At 37.1% G+C, this 20927-nt stretch overlaps 1 protein-coding gene across 2 annotated transcripts in view; it reads right to left on the bottom strand.

The window, feature by feature from the left end:
* Positions 1-3768: 3768 nt before the first annotated feature.
* The window catches only part of LOC117432297 (junctophilin-2), a 30630-nt gene continuing 13471 nt past the window's right edge, over positions 3769-20927 (bottom strand). The window contains exons 3-6 of one of the 2 annotated variants that reach the window (XM_034905761.2): positions 14840-14958; positions 11345-12369; positions 8576-8671; positions 3769-6960 (exon numbers count right to left, since the gene is read on the bottom strand). In XM_034905761.2, coding sequence (XP_034761652.2) covers positions 8591-8671; positions 11345-12369; positions 14840-14958 — 1225 coding nt within the window. In that variant the 3' untranslated portion in view covers positions 3769-6960; positions 8576-8590. Of the gene's footprint in view, positions 6961-8575; positions 8672-11344; positions 12370-14839; positions 14959-20927 lie in introns of those variants that run through there. The other variant, XR_009309282.1, reaches the window with a different exon arrangement.

Genomic DNA, 20927 nt, shown 5'->3' with positions numbered 1-20927 from the left:
CTCACATTCTTTTTGTTATACCAGAACTAAACTTTTAAATACCATTACTAAAATGTATGACATAAAGTTACCTCAGAAATCAGTGGGAAATTCTTTTTTCAACATTTATTCCATGATGTTTATTTTCTGATACCTTGATAATTTAAGTGTCAAAAAACAAGCATTTGGGACTGTCCTTTGGCAAGGTGGAAATGAAATTTGAAGAAGCCTATGTGCCCTGGCCCCTATGTTCAAACTGTACTGTGAGTGTGAATCTGAAGTGTATACAATTGCTCTGAGGATAGCTCCACCCGTAAGCCAGGTCTAAAATTGGGCCTGGCATTTATAGACTGTCATTCAGTGATCTGTGAAGCTGGCAGACAGGTGTGGTTTAAAAATATCCCCTTTGTTGGTACCTTTTGGCACGCCTGACATTTGTTAAAACAGTCCCTTAAAACAAACATGGATGCCGTTCCATAGATCTGATTTCAAACAATATATTTTTAAAATGGCGTGGACATTTTCTTCATTTAACCCTCGAACAGACGGTGTTGCCCACTCTCCTCAATCATGCATTCTGTAGCATTCAATACCTCGCCTCCTTCCCCCCCCACCCCTGTCCTCTGCTCACTCACTCCCCATCACCCTCTGCAACCCCTACTAATTTACCCTCCTTCTCCTCCTCACCCCTCTCGGATTGATCTTTGCTCCAAGCTCCAGGGCCACAAACCCACCACGTGTGCTCTGGATCCCTCCCCACTCACCATTTCCAGGCTGCTGCCCCTGCTCAATTCCCTTTCATTTCCTGTCTTCTCAACATCTCTCTGCTCTCTGGCTCATTCCCCTCTGCTTTCAAACAGGTCTGCATCACCCCATCTTAAACAAACCCTCCCTTGATCCCTCCAGAGCTACTGTCCTGCCCATCTTTCTCTCTAGAACCCTCGAGCAAGTGGTACACCAGCTGTCTGCTTTCTGTGCTCGACCCCCTCCAATCTGGTTTTCACTCAGCACACTCCACTGAAACTGCTCTTCTCTCTGTCACTGACGCTATACTGTATTCACTTTTTTTTGTAATTGCTCTTATTTGAAATCGTTCTTAACCATTTATTGGACTTACAACTTGTTCTTAATGGAATGTACTCTTATAAGCAAATATTTTCAAGTTTAACTGCTCTTAGTCAAAATCGATCTCAAACATAATTATTTACTGTATTTTTTTATTTTCTCTCATTTGATTTTGCTCTTATTTACTACCGACTTTATTGTGTTGGTTTCTTTCTCAATAAATTTGGAAAACTTTTAGGAGTATGTTTGAGTGTGTGGCTTCCCTTTTTCTTTGTTGAATTCTTTGTTGAATTGCCCTGCAATTTGACTATGCTGCCTGGGTGTGCGTCTACTTTTTGTTTCCCTGTATAAAGGCTGGAACATTTTCCCACTGTCTTAAGGTTTAACCTAAGTTTGTGAATCTACATTTTAATAGTTAAAAGGCAGGTTCACAGGGCTCTCGAGTGGCGCATCCAGTAAAGGCACTCCGCGCGGAGTGCAGGATGTGCCCTATAGCCTGGAGATCACAGGTTCGAATCCAGGTTATGTCAGGTTATGAGCCCCTAGGGGGCGGCGCACAATTGGCTGAGTGTTGCCCGGGTAGGGAGGGCTTAGGTCGGCAGGGGAATCCACGGCTCACCGTGCATCAGCGACCCCTGTGGCCGATAGGGCACCTGTGGTTCTGCAGTGGAGCCGCCAGATCTGTGTTGTCCTCCGGCACTATAGGTCTGGTGGCATTGCTGTGGATCTGCAGTGAGAAAAATGACGGCTTGGCAGGAGCACGTTTCGGAGGACGCGTGTTCCAGCCGCCATTTCCCGAGTCGGCGGGGGGGCTGCGAACGGTGAGCCGAGGATACAGATAATAATTGGGCATACTAAATTGGGGAGAAGGGGTCTGTGAAACCAGCCATCTAATTACAATAATTTACAATGCAACAAAATCCTATAAATTAATATACTTTTTGAAAATATGAAAATCATGCAAGATCCTCCTAAACAAAATATTTATGCAAACATTTTTTATCTTCAATTATTATTATTATTATTATTATTATTATTATTATTATTATTATTGATTTACTATGCAAGTATTTAAGGACATAACTCGCATTCAATAGATTCTAAACACATTTTAGTATTTATATACAATATAATGTTTATTTGTGTAAAGCTTTGACCTCAAATGTATAGTCTAAAACAATTAAGATAAGCAATTAAATCTGTTCCGTAACATTTATGCTTAATTTTCATACATTTGATTCATATTGTATGCTGTGCTGTTATAGTTTGGAAATGTAAGTCTGTCTGTTGAGTTTAATCCGATTCTGAACTCAAATCTGTTTCTGTTACCCAAATTACACAGTAATATGATTTTAGCTGGTAAATTACTTAACAGAAGCATATGGGAATATATAGGTCATGAAGTCCATTGCTGTGTATTTGTTCCTCAGCCAAGATTTCTTATGCATTTAGTTTCTCTTAGGTAATAGCTAATATAAAATAGCACACTGTGGTACTGTGAAAAAAAATGCATTGGCTCCTCCTGAGATTACATTACAATACCGCCTTAAAACAATTAGAAAAATATGTATTTTTCTCTTTCTTCAGCCCTGATGTTAATCAGTATTAGCTTGCCAAACTAATGTACATATCCTCAACTCCTGGGGAGCAGTGACTCAGGAGACAGACATACAGACAGCAGCAGGTGGAGCAGGGGCTGTAATCCAGCCTCTGGGTGGACTGGCGCTGTCAGCAAAATTGAAATCCCTGCCTAATCTCCCCCGAATGTAAAAGACCAGGTTCAAAGTGCAACCAGAGCCCTTTAAAACTAAAATCAACACATCAAGCGCCAAGGTAATGTGGCTGAAATGTATTTGCAGGTAACATTAGTCGACATTAAAAACATTATTTGCTGGTGCTGTGTTCCCAACAGGGTGAAGGCTGGGTGTTAGAATACCCATCCTGCCAGTCAAGCTGCCATGTGAAGCACACAGTGGAAAGTGGTGACTGCATCTTGGTATGCATGGCTCAGTCGTTCCTCAAGCAAAAGCCACAACGAGAAAATGGTTGTGTTCTCATACCAGTACTTCACTTTTACTTGGTCGCTGTTCCAATGTCCTTCACAAGCTGAACTATCCTGTAGTAGCCTTAACAAAATCAAAGATTCAGCTACCACTGGTTTTAAAGAGTCGCTTCAAGCCCTATATCTTAGTTGTTGTCATTTTTACTTTTTTATGATGTTTGCAATCCTTTTGCATTTACTCAAATAGTTTTATTTCTATTTTTTAAGTAGGTGTGAAGGTGTGTTGACCTTGAGTTCAGCTGCTTATCGGTTCTTGTTGCCTAGATACTGCAATGTAGGCTAGATCATTTTGCAACTTGGAGAAGTTATAATATGATAATATGGTGGAGTCCTACTTGAGCACAGGTCAATTGTAATAAGTTACAAGGATTGAGTTTTCCGGTATTTGTGGAGAAGTCTTCTCTTGTTATCCAGTGAAGTGTCATTAACAGCAGAACTATAATCTCGCTGACATTTATGCTTTATAAAAAAGTCAAGACAAGAGATCATAATGAAGGCATGTAGTAGTTGAAAGTTTAAAACATGAAATCATTCTGTTAATTCATCACCTTAATGGCAAAAAGCTGCTGCATTAATTTGAGATGCTTCATTCCACCTCACTCCTATAAAGATAAACAAGAACAGTTTCTCAATATGGTTCTCAGAAAGACATGACACAAGTGTTTATTATGGAAATTAGTACAACCACTTCTTTATTTGCAAAATGGCTCCGTTGTGCGGGATCAGTTTTTACAGCATACAGATTTCAGACATGTCTCCACAATGTACCCTTATTCCTCTTAAATAGTGTCAAAAATATAATTTTGTTGATGGGTGATACAATTATGAATTGTAAATAATACCACAAATACAGTCACAAGTCAAGGCTTTTTAAAATGTATTCTGATAGTTCATTGCACCCAGTCTCTAGCCAATCTTGTCTTTGAAAACACACACTACGCAGCAATACATTTTTTTAAATTGAGAGCAAGGTGGCAAAGGCATTGAGCAAAGGGGCTGCAAGCACACAGTGTTTTGTGGATGTCATTTGAATTGCCTACCTGTGAAACAACCACTTCCTCACATGCTCACATTCAACCACATTAATACAGAATAGTTCCCAATGGTGCCCGAAAAACCCTAACATTTTCCTAACCTTCTCTTTTTATAGACCTTTACCTTTAGTTGATTCACAGTGACAGTTATTATATATATATATAACAGTTTTAAGGCTGTAACCTTAACTTTTAACAATTTGGAGTAAAAAAAAAAAGAGAGAGAATCTAGTCCATGATCTGAGATTTATCAAGTTCTTTACATGAAAATGTGTTTTTTTAAAAGAATACAATGAATATTACAAAACAAGTAATAAAAAATGTGTATGAATAATTTAAGTTGCATGTTGCTATAGTTATGTAACTAACTGTTTATTTTTTTTTTAGATGGTACAAATTGGTTCCAAATAGTCTGAAGCTTAGTCTGAAAAATGATCATTATAAGATGGTGTTTTATTTTCCTTACAGAAAGAACTGTCACTAATGATAATTAGGAGTATACAGCTTGAGAAGCCCATTGTAAAACTGACACTTGGGACGTTAGTCACTCTGACTGACTGCTTCTTTTATGATGGACTTTCTTGGAAGCTGTTTGGGTACAACCATGAAAAATTACATTTTACATATAGAAAGCGGTGCCAGCTTTGTACTGAAGCAAAACCATTGTGAGTTCTGATGTACACATACAGGTCATCCTGTGGCGCGCATGACTCTAATACTGGAGCAGTTTGTCACTTCATATACTGTAGTTTATAAGACCTGGAGCTCGAAACATACTAATGATCACTGCTAACAACATGCAAGACTGAGGTAACTTCACATCTCTTCTTATAGCAAAAACAATCCGTTTTATTACTATTTCCATTCACAGAAAAGCCATCTGAATACTAGCCTCATGTTAAATAAAGCTAAACCCTTTCAAAAGATACAGAAACACACGCTACAAAGTGCATACATGCATACAAAATCTGGAAGAAACCAACCAGGCAGATACAGTGGAAGACCTCTTTATGAATTTAAAAACCGATACAGTTTGAGCTTTCGCTTTAAAATAAAGGTTTCTTCTGAAAAAAAAAAGAATCAGTGAAAAAAACTAAAACTGAACAAAACGACAGGCATAAACCGTTGCATAGTAACAGTACAAAACATAGTTTTCAGCATATAACCATTAAAACACAATGATCTGGTAAAAACAATCTTGAGTATTTCTTTCTTTTTCTACTTTAATACATACAGTTAAAAACATTATTAATTACTGTTTTGTGACATGTATATAAAATACACTTTGGGGTCTATTCTAACAATATAGACAGCAATGCATCTAAATATTGCCAGTTAAAGAAAGCTCTATATGCCTTATTACAGGTAGTGTTGCGCCTCCTTGGTCATTTCACCTGAAGAGTAAAATTGTCCCCACCTCTTCCACCTGTCTTCTTTCCTGTCCTTAAGTGACAATCTGCTTCCCCTACTGAGGTGAAATAACCTAGGAAGTGAAACAGACTATCTGAAAAGAAGGCATGCAAACTAAGAACTTTTTTGTCTAGTATTTTACCAGACTTTAAATTAAAATACAATGGTGCATGACATGTTTTAATTGTTTCATTAGATGTAACCCCTTAGTCTCTAAGTACAATTTAAAAAAACACTGGAATAAATAAAGCAGGGGTGACAATACATAAAGATTTAACACTGTTTAGATAATTAAAATAGACCCTTTCATTGTCTTATTTAAATTGTTATTTTGAATACAAGCCAATCAAATACACTTGACCGTTTGAAGCTGTACCGCTATTGCAATTTCTGGGTGCTATGCAGGTAAGAATTGGATGTATAAGGACGCCCCTCTTGTTGTATTTAACCCTTTAATGACTGCATGTACAATACACAACCTTTACAATGTGTCTATGTTGCTTCCCGGGAACCATTATTGTGCATCAGCAGCAGCAAGTTAGCAATTTTATGTGGATTAGTTCAAGATGACATGCATACAGAATGCCATGAACTGGCTTTGTTATGACTTAAAAACCAAAATAAACATACATACATACATACAGTATATACAAGTGTACTCAGTTCAATCAGAGTAACACCAATGTAGCACACAGACTATATAAATCAGTGTTTAGAATTCAAGCCAACCTGAGCCATTATCTAATTACAGTACAGAGGTGTTACAGATGTGTATTGCATTTCAGCAGAAATGTTTTGTCCACTTGGCCTAAAGGTTTTTTAGTTTTTATAGTGTTTTGGATGAATGGTACCTCTGGTACTCTTAAGAACACCTAATTTAAATGAAATAATTATATATTAATTGACCATGCAAATACTCTAAAGCAATAAATAACAACTAAAATCTATAATTGTTTGCTTTTGATTGTAAACCCTGTTTTATAGAATATGCATTCTGTCTTTCTCCTTTTCACATACACAATTACCCATTCTTAGTAGAAACCTAACCAGTCATTAAAGGGTTTTTCATATGCAAGAAATACGTTTTCAACCCATTTTTGTTTGTTTGTTTGTCTGTCTGTTGTGTTGCATCCAGTCTCACTGGCAGACAAGTGTCTATAAACTTTGGTTGTCACAATGGAAAGGCAGCTGTTAGTTTTAAACGACTTACAATGTTTCTAAGATCTCCAATTCAATCTTCTCGGATGAACAAATTCACCACACAGGCTACTGAAGTAAAAAAAAAAAAAAAAATCCCGAAGTATCAGTCTTAAAGTGCAGTCAGATGAGTGACTTTCTAAGGTTCTCTTCTCCTCATGTGCTTTCTTAAAGGGGAAGGCACACAACTGCGGGAAGACATCATTCATCTCTCTGAGAAAAGCACAGAAAGAAGCAGTCAGAGCAGCATAATATAAAACATACACATGAACACGCATGACAGAAGAACATACATGACTGTTTTATTATTTCTGTATACAGTGTGCAAATGTATTAGAACACACCATTGCTTCTGTTTGGATTTGTTGTGCATATGAAATCTTGGAAAACTGTCATAAGAGGAAATTAGTGATTGTCTAATTTAATGGATTACTTTAACAGGCCACACATGCAATTAATTTAAATTAGTAACAGAAAATGAACACATACCCGCATATAGTAAAATGTATTTTTAGAAGCTGTTTAAGATGCCTAATTAAAGCATAAAGTGGTCTAACATTTTCACACATGATGCCTACTGTTTCTGTATCACTGATTACTGATTACTGACCAAAAATTGAAATTTTCACAACCAGAGGTTTTGATGCAGGTAGGTATATAAAGGATATAAATGACAAATCTTGAGGTGAAAATGTAGGAATCACGGTCAGTGGTATCCACAACTTTTAAAATGTATTTTCTCCTCTCCTATTTGAATTTTCAGCATTATCAACGGTCCTCCTTATGTTGTCCTGAGACTAATGGTTCTTTGTCTGCTTGTTTGTAGATTTTTTAATAGGCTTTATTATAATGGACTTAACATTGGCAGATCTAAATCCCACCACCCTTTAACTCAACATTAAACCTTCTGGTATTTTCCATGAGGAGGGATTTATTGACTTATTAATGCCACTAAAGACAATAAAGAAACAGTAGAATGGAGGTGAAGATCCACCACTGTTTAGAACATTAAAATAGTCTCCTATGCCCTGGAAGTTTAAACTACTTCTTTCTCATACATAATCATTTCCTGTTCTGTAATGCCCATAGTTTTATTGCACTGTTGAGCTGAGGAAAAAAAATGAATTAGCGATACTGAGGCTATAAAGTGGAATTTAAAACTGTATTAGTCATTCTTCAATGGCCATCATTTTGAAAATGGAAACCAATAAATAGCAAGGAAGAGTTCCAGTGACTGAGCCTGCCCCAGTGGGGTTCGTATTCTGCTGATTTTACCAGTAAACAGCTGGAACTTACTGACAGTAATACATGGGGAAACACGAATACCAGTCCTGAATGATTGCAGGGAAGAAAACCCTAATATGGACTTTTCATCTGCTCCATGATTCTCATAACTTGACAAACATTCAGACACCGAAACGAGAGTGTGAGCAGAAACAGACCTACCTTCTGTTTCTAACATGGAGGGAATGTTGCCTCTGTTGAGCTCTGAGAATTATTACTATTTAGCTACAATTTCTAATAGGTGTTCCAAAATTAACTAAAACCATATAATAACTGTGTTTAACGGTTGATGGCATAGTTATTAAATATTGTAATACTTCTAAATGAACATTTCCTTGCTCAAGATATGCATGTTTAATAAAAGTGTTGATTCACTACAACTGGGACACACCGGTGGTAGATGAAGTGAATTTACAGTATGCTGTATATTTGGTATATAGTACATGTTTACCTGCATGTACATGTGGAATTTATATGACAATAATACTTTAAAGAATTGAATGAGTAAGTTATTACCTATGTGCCTTTCTGTGCCAGCGCTTACCTGATTCCCTGTGTCTCAAGTTAGGAATTGTACAAAGAGAATGGCCAAACCGATGTTCAGCAGTATAACCATGCAGATCACAATAGTGTTGGGTCCCTTGAAAAGAAAAGCAAACAGACATTAAACACACACACACACACACACAGTATCTGATTCTTATTGTGTGGTTGCTGTATTCAAAATACTGTACTGCAAATGAATAACATTTTCTAAACAGCAGAATGCACAGAAGCTGGAACTTGTGGAAATTGATTACTTGTTGCCAAAGAATTTAGGGAAATAACACTGAGGCTGTATTTTTTTTTTTTTTTTTTGTATTCAATCCTAACCTCCCAGTAAGCAAGCAATCGTTCTAGCAGCTTCTGCAGTTTGTTGCTCTTAGCAACTGGTCAGTTCTTTTTGTAGTGACGATTCCAAAGTGACATTCAGCTGAAGTCTCTTGAGAAAAGACTGAAGGTTACTTATAGATGAGCTGGGAAAATTGCTGGGCTGTGACCTTTAGTCATCATGTCTCACAGGTCAAACCTAAAATTAAACTGGGCTTGAAATGGATGCCAGTCAATAGGATGTATTATTTTAGTGTATTGTCTTAATTAAATGTTATCTAACACCCAAAATAGTCCAAACAGTCTTGAGGTGACTAACAATTCAGAAGTTTGGAATACTGAAAAATAAAAATATAAGGTATGTGACATATACATTACGCAGTATGCACAATAGGGTGTACTTTATTTGTAATAAATAGTTGTAAACAATTTCTCTAGTATTCAATTTACATATATGCTGTTTCACTGTTGCAGTATTTTCCTTTAGATGTATTCCTCAGAAATTAAAATAATAAAAAATGTGGATGTCCTTTTATCTAATTTTGCTGGTGGTTTTTGTAGTTTTGTGCAGTGAACACGTGTGTGTTTCTTTTAGTGCCGTCTTATTATCTTACAGCGGTCACACTACACTTTAATAATAAAGCTGTAAACTCCTTTAGTTTATGCAAATGTAACCATTTACAATTTACTGCATACCAATAATTTACTTGCAATTCAGTATATTTCAAAACTACCTTTATTACAATCTGTACTTGTGCTTTAGGGATTTATATCAGAACTGTATCAACTTGCAAAAGTCTTTAAATACATCCACCAACAATTTTCTTCATAAGACTATTTTGTGTAGTAATTACAGAACCTTTTTTAATTTCTCAAGACTTCATTATCCCATGGCATAAACGAGTCAAAATGTGCCTTTAACAAGCAGACAGTACTAAAAGCAAATTTTAAAATGACCTTGGGCAGTATTAATAAAAATGTAGGTTATTGTCGATTTATTGTCTCCAGACTGTAAAGCATTAGCACGTACAAACACTTTAAAAACTGTAAAAAAAAAAAAAAAAACCTTGGCTTTCCTGCTTCCCATGTCTATGTGACTACCTTATCCAAGAATGTTCCGTAGTTCACATACAGTAATTAGTCCCCCAGACGAACAGCACATAGCTGAAGCATGAAATAGCACGCTGTCAAACTACAACTTTAAGAGATGTGGAAAAGACATTACCTATTCGTAATAGAAATGTGATATACTTTCTGTTATTTAAAATGAATGTCTATTTAGTTTAATCTGTACTGTGTCTTCACTATTCTGTTTATTATTTACTACCAAAGGAAAAGGGAGAAGTCTTGATAATGCTGTAATGGTGGATACAATCACAGTATACACAACCATTACAGTACCAAAAGGAAACAAAAACAAGATTGCAGGACAGACTGAATCTTTTGGATTTACTCTTATAGAAGTCTATTGCAGTACACCAACTGATGTGAATTGTCAAAAATAAGCGTGTCAAATATAGATGCCAGCCTTAGAGTATTTACAGTCTGCTAAGAATCAGCCCACTACTTATTGTACACTAGTGTAAATAGTTTTTTTTTGGTTTGTTTTTACATGGGTTGAAGTGCTTTTAAAATATTCTGTTTAAAATAACAGCACTCTAGAGGGCTTTGTATGTTGAGGTTTGTTAAAACCTTATCAGTTACTACACATATATGCGTGTGTGTGTTTTAAGAAAATGAAACATAATCAAACACCCTCGACACCGAAATCATATTGTAGTGAAGCGTGTAAAAAGGTAAACATAAAAAAGAAACACTCAGCAGGACTGGGGCCTTTGAAGTCGAATCCAGCTAAGAGCGGTCTGGTCCTGAAGCTCTACATTATTTATGACAGTCTTTGAATCTCAAAGTGTTCCCCAGCACCCTTCCCAGCATTGCCTTTTATACCTGTGAGAGTTACATAAAAGTGTAGAAAATAACCACCGTGCATCGGTACAGCATACAGACTGGGAGTCACGGTAGTCACTCCAGTCAGTTCAAACTAATAACAGAGGACAACTACCTATTCAGTCCCTATTGAGCTCCTGAGATCATAGGTGCTAAGGTTGGACTTTACTAGCACAGGGATGAAAGACATCCATGACACGAGGGGTTGAGACAAAGTCCAGCCTAACTTCTAGATTATAATGGCTGGTTTCACAGACCTCGATTATCATTCATTTTGGACTAATATCTTAACGGAATAATAAAATTAGAGAAGAAAAACAAAAATCACGGATAGGCACTTTTTTTTTTTTTGTACTTAATAACCTAAACCCTGATGAGGTCACCAACACTCTTGCCACCTAATCATGAACACCATGATGCCATCCCTCCACACTTCACCATATTTGCACCAGTTAAACTGGTAAAGAAAATCAAGTCTGATGAAACTCTGACAAACCTGATCGATATCCTTCGCTTCAGAATGGGTCTTGGCGACAGTCTTAGATTTGTGTTCAGCCTTTGACTGAGACTCAGTCTTTGCAGCTGGCTTGGCCATTGGCTTTGCTTCAGACTTGGCTACAGCCTTGGATTCTGGTTTTGCCACTGGCTTTGCTTCTGGTTTAGCCACTAGCTTAGGTTCTGGTTTAACCACTGGCTTGGGTTCAGGCTTAGCTGCCGGTTTTGGCTCGGGTTTGGCCAGGGGAGTAAGTTCTGCTTTAGCCAGAGGTAGATGTTTGGGTTCCACCTTGAGCGCTGGCTTGCGGTCTTCCTTTGGCACCAGTTTGGCTTCAGGCTCTGGTTCTGACTCTGCTGCCTGCTGTGGTTCAGCCACTGGTTTGTGAATCTCCAATTTTGTCTCTCTGGCTTTAATTTCGATTTTTGGTTCGGGGGTTGCAGGCTTTGAAGGCACTTTAGGGGAAGGGATTGGCTCGTCGTCTTGCTCGGATGGATATATAATTGTGGTCCTTACTGGATAACTGTGGAAGCTCTGAACAGGCTCTGGAGCGCCAAACTTCTGAAGAGGTTTGAGCTCCGTCTCGTAGTTGCTGTTGCTGTGCCTGCTTGAGGTCCGGGAGGGAGTTCTGCTACTGGAGGCTGACCTCTCGTCTCCCGGAAGGATAAGCATGTTAGAGGGAGTGTTTGGACGACTGCTCGGCCTGCTATTTGGACGGCTACCTGCCCGGCTTCCACCTCTGCTGCTCTGATCACCGTTCCAGTTCCCGGGGCTCAGGAGGCTGGTCCCCTCCTTCAGGATGCCCTGCCTCGACCTCCTGCCCTCCGGGGGGGTTCCTGTGGGGCTGGGTGAAGGGGTGGGGGCTGGGGATGAGCCTCGTTCGATACTATCCTTCTCGTGAAGCTGCGGGCTGTCTGGGGGGGTAGGTGGGGGCTCCTCTCCAGATGGTGCCTCCTGTTCAGGATTCTCCGCATTCCCTGTGTTCTCAATAATCTCCTGCAGTATTCTTCTCTTCATATACTCAGGACCTATAATAACACCAAACGATATTTAAAGTTAACCTAACTTCTCACATATGCAGTTCCATCTTGGAACACATTGCCCAGTGACCCAAGAGATGTACATACTGTTTTTCAAAGCAAGTAATAATACACCTAAAATCTGAATGCAAACAGTATATCAATAAGCATGTCAACTTAATGTCTGCAATGAAGAACCCCTCCAGCTGCACTCTAAATCAGTCTTTATAAAAATAACTTTTCACCAGCTGTTTGCCCTTCCCATACTGTAACATCAGCCTCTCTATCTTTCAGCCATCTCAAAGAATCTACACAGTCTCCTTTCATAGTTAAAAACAAAAGCAGCTTTCATATTCCACACCTATTTGGAAATCTTCTCGATTGATTAAGTGATGAATAGGAAGAAAGTGCAGCCCTGCGGATGACCGCCTGTTTTTTATATCAAGGAGAAAGCCGTGGTGCCATTCTGTCTGCCAGGGGACAAGCTTTGGCAATACTACCAGGATGGAAATAATACATCTGCAGAGTTTAAATTAATAATGAAAATGACCTGGAATTGAGCACATTCAAGATGATATTGGGTCACCCTTCTGTGAATGCTTACACTTTTTACCAAAGGAGGTGGCACTCATTTTCTGTCATACCAAATAGTTCACTTAAAGCTGCAATGTCCCACAAACGTCATTTTAAACTGTGTTATATGACAAATGACATCTCTCTGCCAGTCACTTTCAATGGGATTCCAAATCCTGTCCAGTGATAAACAGAGAGTCCACAGCGACTGTAGTCGAGCCGTGGGACTGATTTGGTGGAAGTCGACACATACTTGACTTTTTTATTAAAGATCCCTGAAAAAACAAAGAGTCAATCGCTCATATAACAGATGATATATAGCTACAAGGTGCACATAGTGTGCTTGGAGACAAGTCTACAGCTGTGGCCAAAAGTTTTGCATCACCTAAAATTTTAGAATTTAAAAAAAAAAGAACTATACAAACACAATTCAGATATTTAATTGAACATCATATAATCAAAGCTACAAAATGATATCGCAAAAGTTTACCAGAAGCCATAATAGTAGTACAGTATTTCATGTTAGATTTCGAAATGTCACATTTTAAAATGTGTCAGTTTTTTGTTAAGTATACGGAAAACTACAAAGCGGTATGTAATTCAATATGTTAAAGTAGCATTATTCAACAGGTTTAATTTGACTTTATGAAGCAAAATTAGGTCATTCTATAGGGTGATGCTAAACATAGCTGTAGTATAACACCCTTGACTTTGTGTTAGGTTGTATCCACTCAGGAGATTATCCACTTGATACAACTATTCTTCCATAGTTTAGCATGTGTTCATCAGAAAGCAGACTTTGTTGTCTTTCTATTTTGTTTACATTCTCTACAGGTATCATCTATTCATAGGCACACAAACATCTTTCCTCCTTGAAGCCTTCTAGGAAGTCTTCTAAAAACTATTATCATCCAACTAACTTTCTAACTTCAAGAGCTTCTGTGAAACGAAATGGTATTCAGAGCTGTCGCTTTTTCCTTTTTTAGACAGAACTCCACTTTGCTCTGGAGGATGTGCAAATCTGCCAATTTAGAGATGATACATTGGATTAGAACTGCATTCTGGAGAGAAATGAGAGGGGTGTGGGTGACTTATAGAGTTCCTGAGGAAGTTTATTCTAAAGAGAAATGGGCTGAAACCAGAAAGACTTATCACTGGACATGCACACAACTCAATTGCATTCTAGTGACTTTTTATGTTGTGTTTCTCTCATATCCAGCAGTGTCTGGAGCCCTTTGTCAGTTTCAATTACAGAGGATTGCTGGTGGCAGCTGCTCTTCCATCTGCGGCTTGAGAGATCCTGGGGTGGGCATGGTTCCTCTGTAGCACTCAGGTCACGCTTTGGCAGCCTGACGGAGCTCATCATGAAGAGACTCTGTCCATTTCTTTATTGTATGCTTTCTTTGTACCTATTTATCCAATGACTAAACTGCTCATGCGGGTTATTTTAAAAATGTGGTAAGCAGATTTTGATTAAATTTACTCGCTATTACAATTAAAGTATATCAATCTGCTTATTTTTTGTTTTTATTTGAACGTGCTATTATATTCCATTGTTTAGGTAAGCACCAACGTGATTGGTTGTTTTAGTTTCAGAATTTTATAGAGTTTTACTTAAGACAAGTTAGAAAGCACCTGTGTAGTGTTATAGTATTTGTTCATTATTCCCACTTTAAACATTAGGACAACAATTCTGGAGTTTTGAAATCCAATCTATTTGTTTTATCTCAATAATGACAATTGAAATCATTAAAATCAGTAACGTGTGCAAACAGCGGCTGGGACTATCTTAGGTTGAACAACAGAGGAGTTTCCTATCTTGGTCATAAAGTTTTTGTATGATCTATGCTGGTATACCTCACTTCTGATGGCCTGCTTTTATATTTCATGCATGAGTCTGTGGTACCTGGCTGGTAGAATGATGGAGACAGCTCTTTGGACACTACCCTGGCGATGCTCGACTCATTGTTGGCAGCCATGGCCGACTGATCTGCTGCTTCCGACTTAGCTTTGGCGTGAGCTGTCCTGTGGAAATAAGAAATCCTTTAGAACAAAGCAAGGCATCGTAAATTCCCATTTGAAAGAAAAAGAAGTTTCAAGCCCAGTGTATTACCCTGACAAGCCCTAGCAGAACCAATAGCACACCACCCCATCATCAGCAATTACGGTACAGTGGTCTTGATGAGGTAGCACTCTTGCTGTGCTACCATTGTGATAGCTTTACACCATTATACATCCCATCAGTCTACTTGTTATTCTTTAGTGCACTGCATTTCTGATATACAGAGAATTTGGAAAGGGTTAGGCATGAAAAACACTGAAGATTGAAGAAGCCTGGGCAAGTAATCAAACTTACGGCCTTTTATATTTTTAATTGGACTGTGTGTATATATATATATACAGTCAAACCCATATAAAGTTATAAAGAACCAGTATCATGGAACCGAATAAAATCGTATTAAATCCTGTTTAAATTCTCCTTATAGTACGATAGTCTGATAGTGCATACTTCCTGTTATTACGCACGCACCCCAGTGGCATGCAGTGGTCTGTGCTGCGCATATTGTGTACTCAAAGGCCTACTTCTTGCTGTTTGAACTTGACCTTGCTCTCTGTAATTTATGCAGTATTATCATGGCCAGCACTAAACGATCGTCAATTTCACTTAAGGACAAACTGTACATTATTGAAGAAATCTTAAAGGGATGAAAGCAGTCAGAATTATGTTGTCAAAGAGGTCAAGTTTAAAAAGCAGCAGTCGCTGAGGCAGACGAGCAAAAAAATCGACAACTGAGTTCAAAACCGATTTTGGCAACGTACTATCGCAAAGCACTAGAGGATATCAGAGGATACTGTGTAACCAGACTAGAACACGGTTCACGTCCACATTACAGTTAAACCAGATTATCTAACCCAGTTATGCCGACAACTGAGTTTGAGACGACCTCCTGAGTAAGTTTCAAACTTGGTCGTTGAACTCAGTTATGAACCGTAGTGTGGATGCAAATCAATTTATTTCTTATTTATTTATTTCTCAGCAGACGCCCTTATCCAGGGCAACTTACAATTGTTACACAAGAGATCACATTATTTTTTTTACATACAATTACCCATTTATACAGTTGGGTTTTTACTGGAGCAATCTAGGTAAAGTACCTTGCTCAAGGGTACAGCAGCAGTGTCCCCCACTGGGGATTGAACCCACGACCCTCCAGTCAAGAGTCCAGAGCCCTAACCACTACTCCACACTGCTGCCCTACGGTTCAATTTAAGTACTATTAAACAGGTTCTGAACCCTTAACTCAGTTCTAAAACGATAATGTGGCCAGGGCCTAAAAGACTTCTTAAAATAGTGTAGAGGCAATGATTACAGCTGTACTGTACCTGAACTGACAGTTTGTATGCTAATGTTTATTGACTTGTATATTATTATTATTATTATTATTATTATTATTATTATTGTTTCTATAATTTATTACTACTGTACTGTATTTTTTTATTAATTCATTTATTTTATTAATTACAGTACAGTATTATTTAGTACATTAATTACATGTTTTTTGTTATTTTATATAATTCATTTAGCTGACCATCTTTATCCAAGGCAACATAGAATTACTGTATTAAATAATTAAAATACAGAACGTTACATACTGCACTGTAATGTACAGTACTAGTTACATTGTTTTATATTGTTTCTTCTGTAATAAACCTTTATACTACATACATTGTATATGTACATTAATCAATTAGTACTGTACTAGGTTTTGATTTCTGTGCTGATTTGGCAGGAATGTACATGTATCTGGTTATAACATACTGTTTTTACGGTCCCAAGGCAGTATGTTGTATCAGTTTCACTGTATATATATATATATATATATATATATATATATATATATATATATATATATATATATATATATTGGCATAGGTTAAGCTTCAGCATGGATTTCAGAAAAGCTATTATATATTCAAAACTCAGAGGCAAAATGATTGTGTTCTTGTCTGGAATGAAAAAGGATCTGATCTTCGTGGATTGAAAAATTTCATTTTGGTACCTTGCCCTGGTTGAGAATGTGACAGGCATAATGTATTAGACATTCTGTAACTGGAAGCACCAGATACTGACTTACAGTGTAATGATACTGAACAATCAGTCCATGCAAATGAAATAACTAAATACATATTTTTCACTGCTGTTTTGCATGTCCCAGACACACTTGTGTAATGTTCTCAGAAAGTTACTGTACGTATTGTTTGATAAAACAAAAACTATTTGTATCTGTGGTTTACTGTCCTATTTGCACCACTGACTGCTTTTTTTCAGTTATGGAGAAAAGATTTGGGAAAACTACCTACAAAAACATATTTAATATATATGATAACTAATAATCATAGATGTAGGCTTCCTATCCTGACCATTGCTCAATTCAGCTGTTCCATACAAAAACCATATAAACTATAGTGTCAATACTTTCTGATATATGATCCCAGTAGTTTTAAACCCCTCTGTATTAAGTCAAAGACCCACTGAAGAATTTACATGTGGTAATTTTACCTGGGGTAATTTCACGCTCAACTGACTTACAACTATAAAGTACATTAATACAGCATGTTTAGGTATCTCCTGAAGTTTTTTAGAAATACAGATTTCTTATAACAATGTACATACAGTACATTTGAATAAATCATGTGTGTAAATACTACAGTACTGTCGCAAAACACTGTAGTTACATACAATATTTGACAGTAAGTACTGCAGTATGTATTACAGTATACTACAGGACATTTCTGTGTTTCTGAACACTACTACAGTATTTTTGCATTATCTGTAAGACTTTATTGCTTTATATTTTTTACACAGATACTGAAACATGTCACCTGCAGGCATAGCTGAGACACACACACACACACACACACACACACACACACACATATTGCTCAGACATAAATGTTTGGTTCATTGTCTCGGAATGTTACGGCCCAGTTCCATCTACAAAGAGTCAATGTTTAGATTAGCTGTCTCACTGCAGAACAAGCAAGTGACACATGTCTGCGAAACACAATGTCCATATGGGGGATATAAAAACATGCCATGATTCAAGATATATCAGGCAAAGAAAAACAGGCTAGTTTACCAAATGGCTACATATCACACAACTTGCTACATATGCTTTTGTGCCCAAAACTAATTTTATAGTGACTGAGTGTTAAACATATTGGATGAGCAAAAAGGAGTAGTTTCAGTAGTCTCTTGCTATTTTTATGCTGTTACAATTGTTTTATTAATTTCCAGAGAAACAGTTTTTGCCATTGCAATTTCTTTAAAATATGTCTTAGTAAGCTCATCTGAGAACCAGTGGCACTAAGCCAGATGAGATTTAATGACTCATGTCTTGTATGTTTATTTTTTTATTAGTATTTATTTATTTTTGGTAACAGAAAATGCTAGGGAAACGGGGTGGTGTATTGCATTTTGAAAAGATTTTGCAAGGAGTAACGCAGTCAAAGTAAACTGTTCTTCTGTCTTTGTAATATATTGTATTGCATACATCTTAAATAAACGCTAATTTGATTTGCATCACTAGTTTCTGTATTTTATTCATGCATTCTAGTCACATGCAATGACATCTCATATATCCACGGATCTCACACATCGGTGGACCTGTCTCAACAACCACACGGATACAAATTGTACCTGTACTTGCATCATCTTGTACTTGCACTGAACTGCTCCATATTTTGCCGTATTGCACTACTCCTCTTAATTATAACTTCTATGTATCTTGTACTTGATTTTACTCTTAAAGGTATCTCTATTCACTCTTTTTGTAATTGCTCTGATTTGAAATCGTTCTTATCCATTTATCGTACTTACTATGTGCTCCGAATGGAATTTACTCTTTTATAAGCAAATATTTTTACTGTAAGTTTAACTGCTCTTCGTTCTTAAATGTAAATGTGAAATTTTGCAATGTGGTATTTTGTAACAACTGTAAGTCGCCCTGGATAAGGACGTCGGCTAAGAAATAAAATGAAAAAAATAAACCATTATTGAAGATTATCAGAAAGGTTAATTCAGTTATTTCAAAGTTGTGAACGTTTGGGGGTATAAAACGTAGAATCTTGCCATTCTCACTGTATTGTTAATCGATCTATTTATTGCAAACACAGTAAATGCTCACATTTACTTTATGGTCTCCCTAAGTTTATGATCTCCCCAAACACTGCACTTTACTGGGGGTGACTTTTATAAGTAAATCTGTGCATTTACAGATTGGCCTATTTTACCCCAGGTATGACCAATTTTCAATTTGAAAAACCAAATTGTGCTTTATATATTACACCTGGGATCCATTGAGCACCTCTAATAAATCATTAGTCTTGAAATATCATAGTCTTCATAACAAGAATATCTGAATTGAGGAGCTGCTTTCCAGGAAGTGCTGCTTCTAAATTCCATGGCTCTTTATTGCAAAGGGTCATTCTGCACTTTAGAGACTATTAAAAGACTTTTGGATATTCACGGTATTCAGAGGGTCACCGATGCAGGGAAACCATGCACATCATACACTGTCATGCCTGGACTGAATGACAAGCTGTCTAATACCAACATGCTGAAAACAGCAGTTCCTTGAGGACCAACTAAATACACGTTACCGGCAGTACAGTTTGAAAGCACTGCAAAAACTATTCACAAAGACAAGAAGGTAAGAGGTAGTAAGACTTCATTCGGATTGATTATTTATACAATCTATTTATTTCTCAACAATTCCAAGTTTAAATGGGTAAACAAGCATGTCAGTAAAATACACCCCCGCCACAGCTGTACATTCAAAATGAAGAGCTACACTATGATTTATATCAACAGTATGCATAGAATAGTAGAGAATAAGAAATGCCAGTGGAAATTGGATAAGTAGTATTTAAGACCTAGATGTCATTAGGGAAGAACATGTGGTGATAGTATCATTTAACTGGCAACTTTCACGCAATTTGATTGGCTGTGAAGAAGCACTAAGTTTATTGGTATCAGAACCTTCCCTAGGCATCAGTGAGATCAGCCGTTTATAAGTGCAATTATCCTGTCTGGGATACCGTATGGTAACTCCAGGTTTCCCTGTAGAATTTTGGGTAAAGTTCACTGCTACCAATATTTCAACAGCTCTGGGAGTCTTGGTAGTTGTGATTACTCTGTGAATATTTGAAATACTGTAACTTTACACCGATCCAGAAATAGCTGTCCCTTACAGGAGTAGTCGGCAAGTGGGGGACAGTTCCCCATGGAACAATTAAACTGACACTAATCCCTGGGACGGACAGTCCAACCAGCTGTCTTTTACAAGTCATCATACCAGCACTTTTATTTTAGATTTGGATGCTAACAGTGTCTTAGCCCAAGTAACTCAAGCATACTGTAGTTCTTCATATCTTATATGTGATAGTACAGGCATTCTTAGTATTGAAGTGCTATGATATGAGATACTCAGTGATTGCAAATATTTTAGATGCACTACAACCAAAAAAAGTATTTGGACGAAAATTCCCTAACCCTACCCCCAGCAAATACATGTACAGTATACTGACATGTATACTGTAATACATAAAAGCTGCTTTTAGTCATGAGACAAGACAACTAATATATATATATATATATATATATATATATATATATATATATATATATATATATATATATATATATATATATATATATATATATTGGCCTGTATTCATTTGAATGGCAAAATATCCCCCCCTGTAATTCTTCTCTAAATAAACAAGAGTTTTATATTACAAACACCTTACCAGTCACACTGAATGAAAAACTGTTATGTTTAATTTGGCTTTAGTATCACACATGATCTAAAAAAAAAAATCTTACATCATCATCCCACAACTTTCTTCACAAGGGATTCCCTTGTTACGACTGCTTCCTGATGATCTCATTACAAACTAGTGTACAGTACAAACCGCTTTCTTAACAGATA

This window comes from Acipenser ruthenus, chromosome 29 (genome assembly GCF_902713425.1).
Source record: "Acipenser ruthenus chromosome 29, fAciRut3.2 maternal haplotype, whole genome shotgun sequence".
In the NCBI taxonomy this organism is placed as follows: domain Eukaryota; kingdom Metazoa; phylum Chordata; class Actinopteri; order Acipenseriformes; family Acipenseridae; genus Acipenser; species Acipenser ruthenus.
Note: the sequence above shows the minus strand (reverse complement) of the source record. Positions and strands in the feature narration are given on the sequence as shown.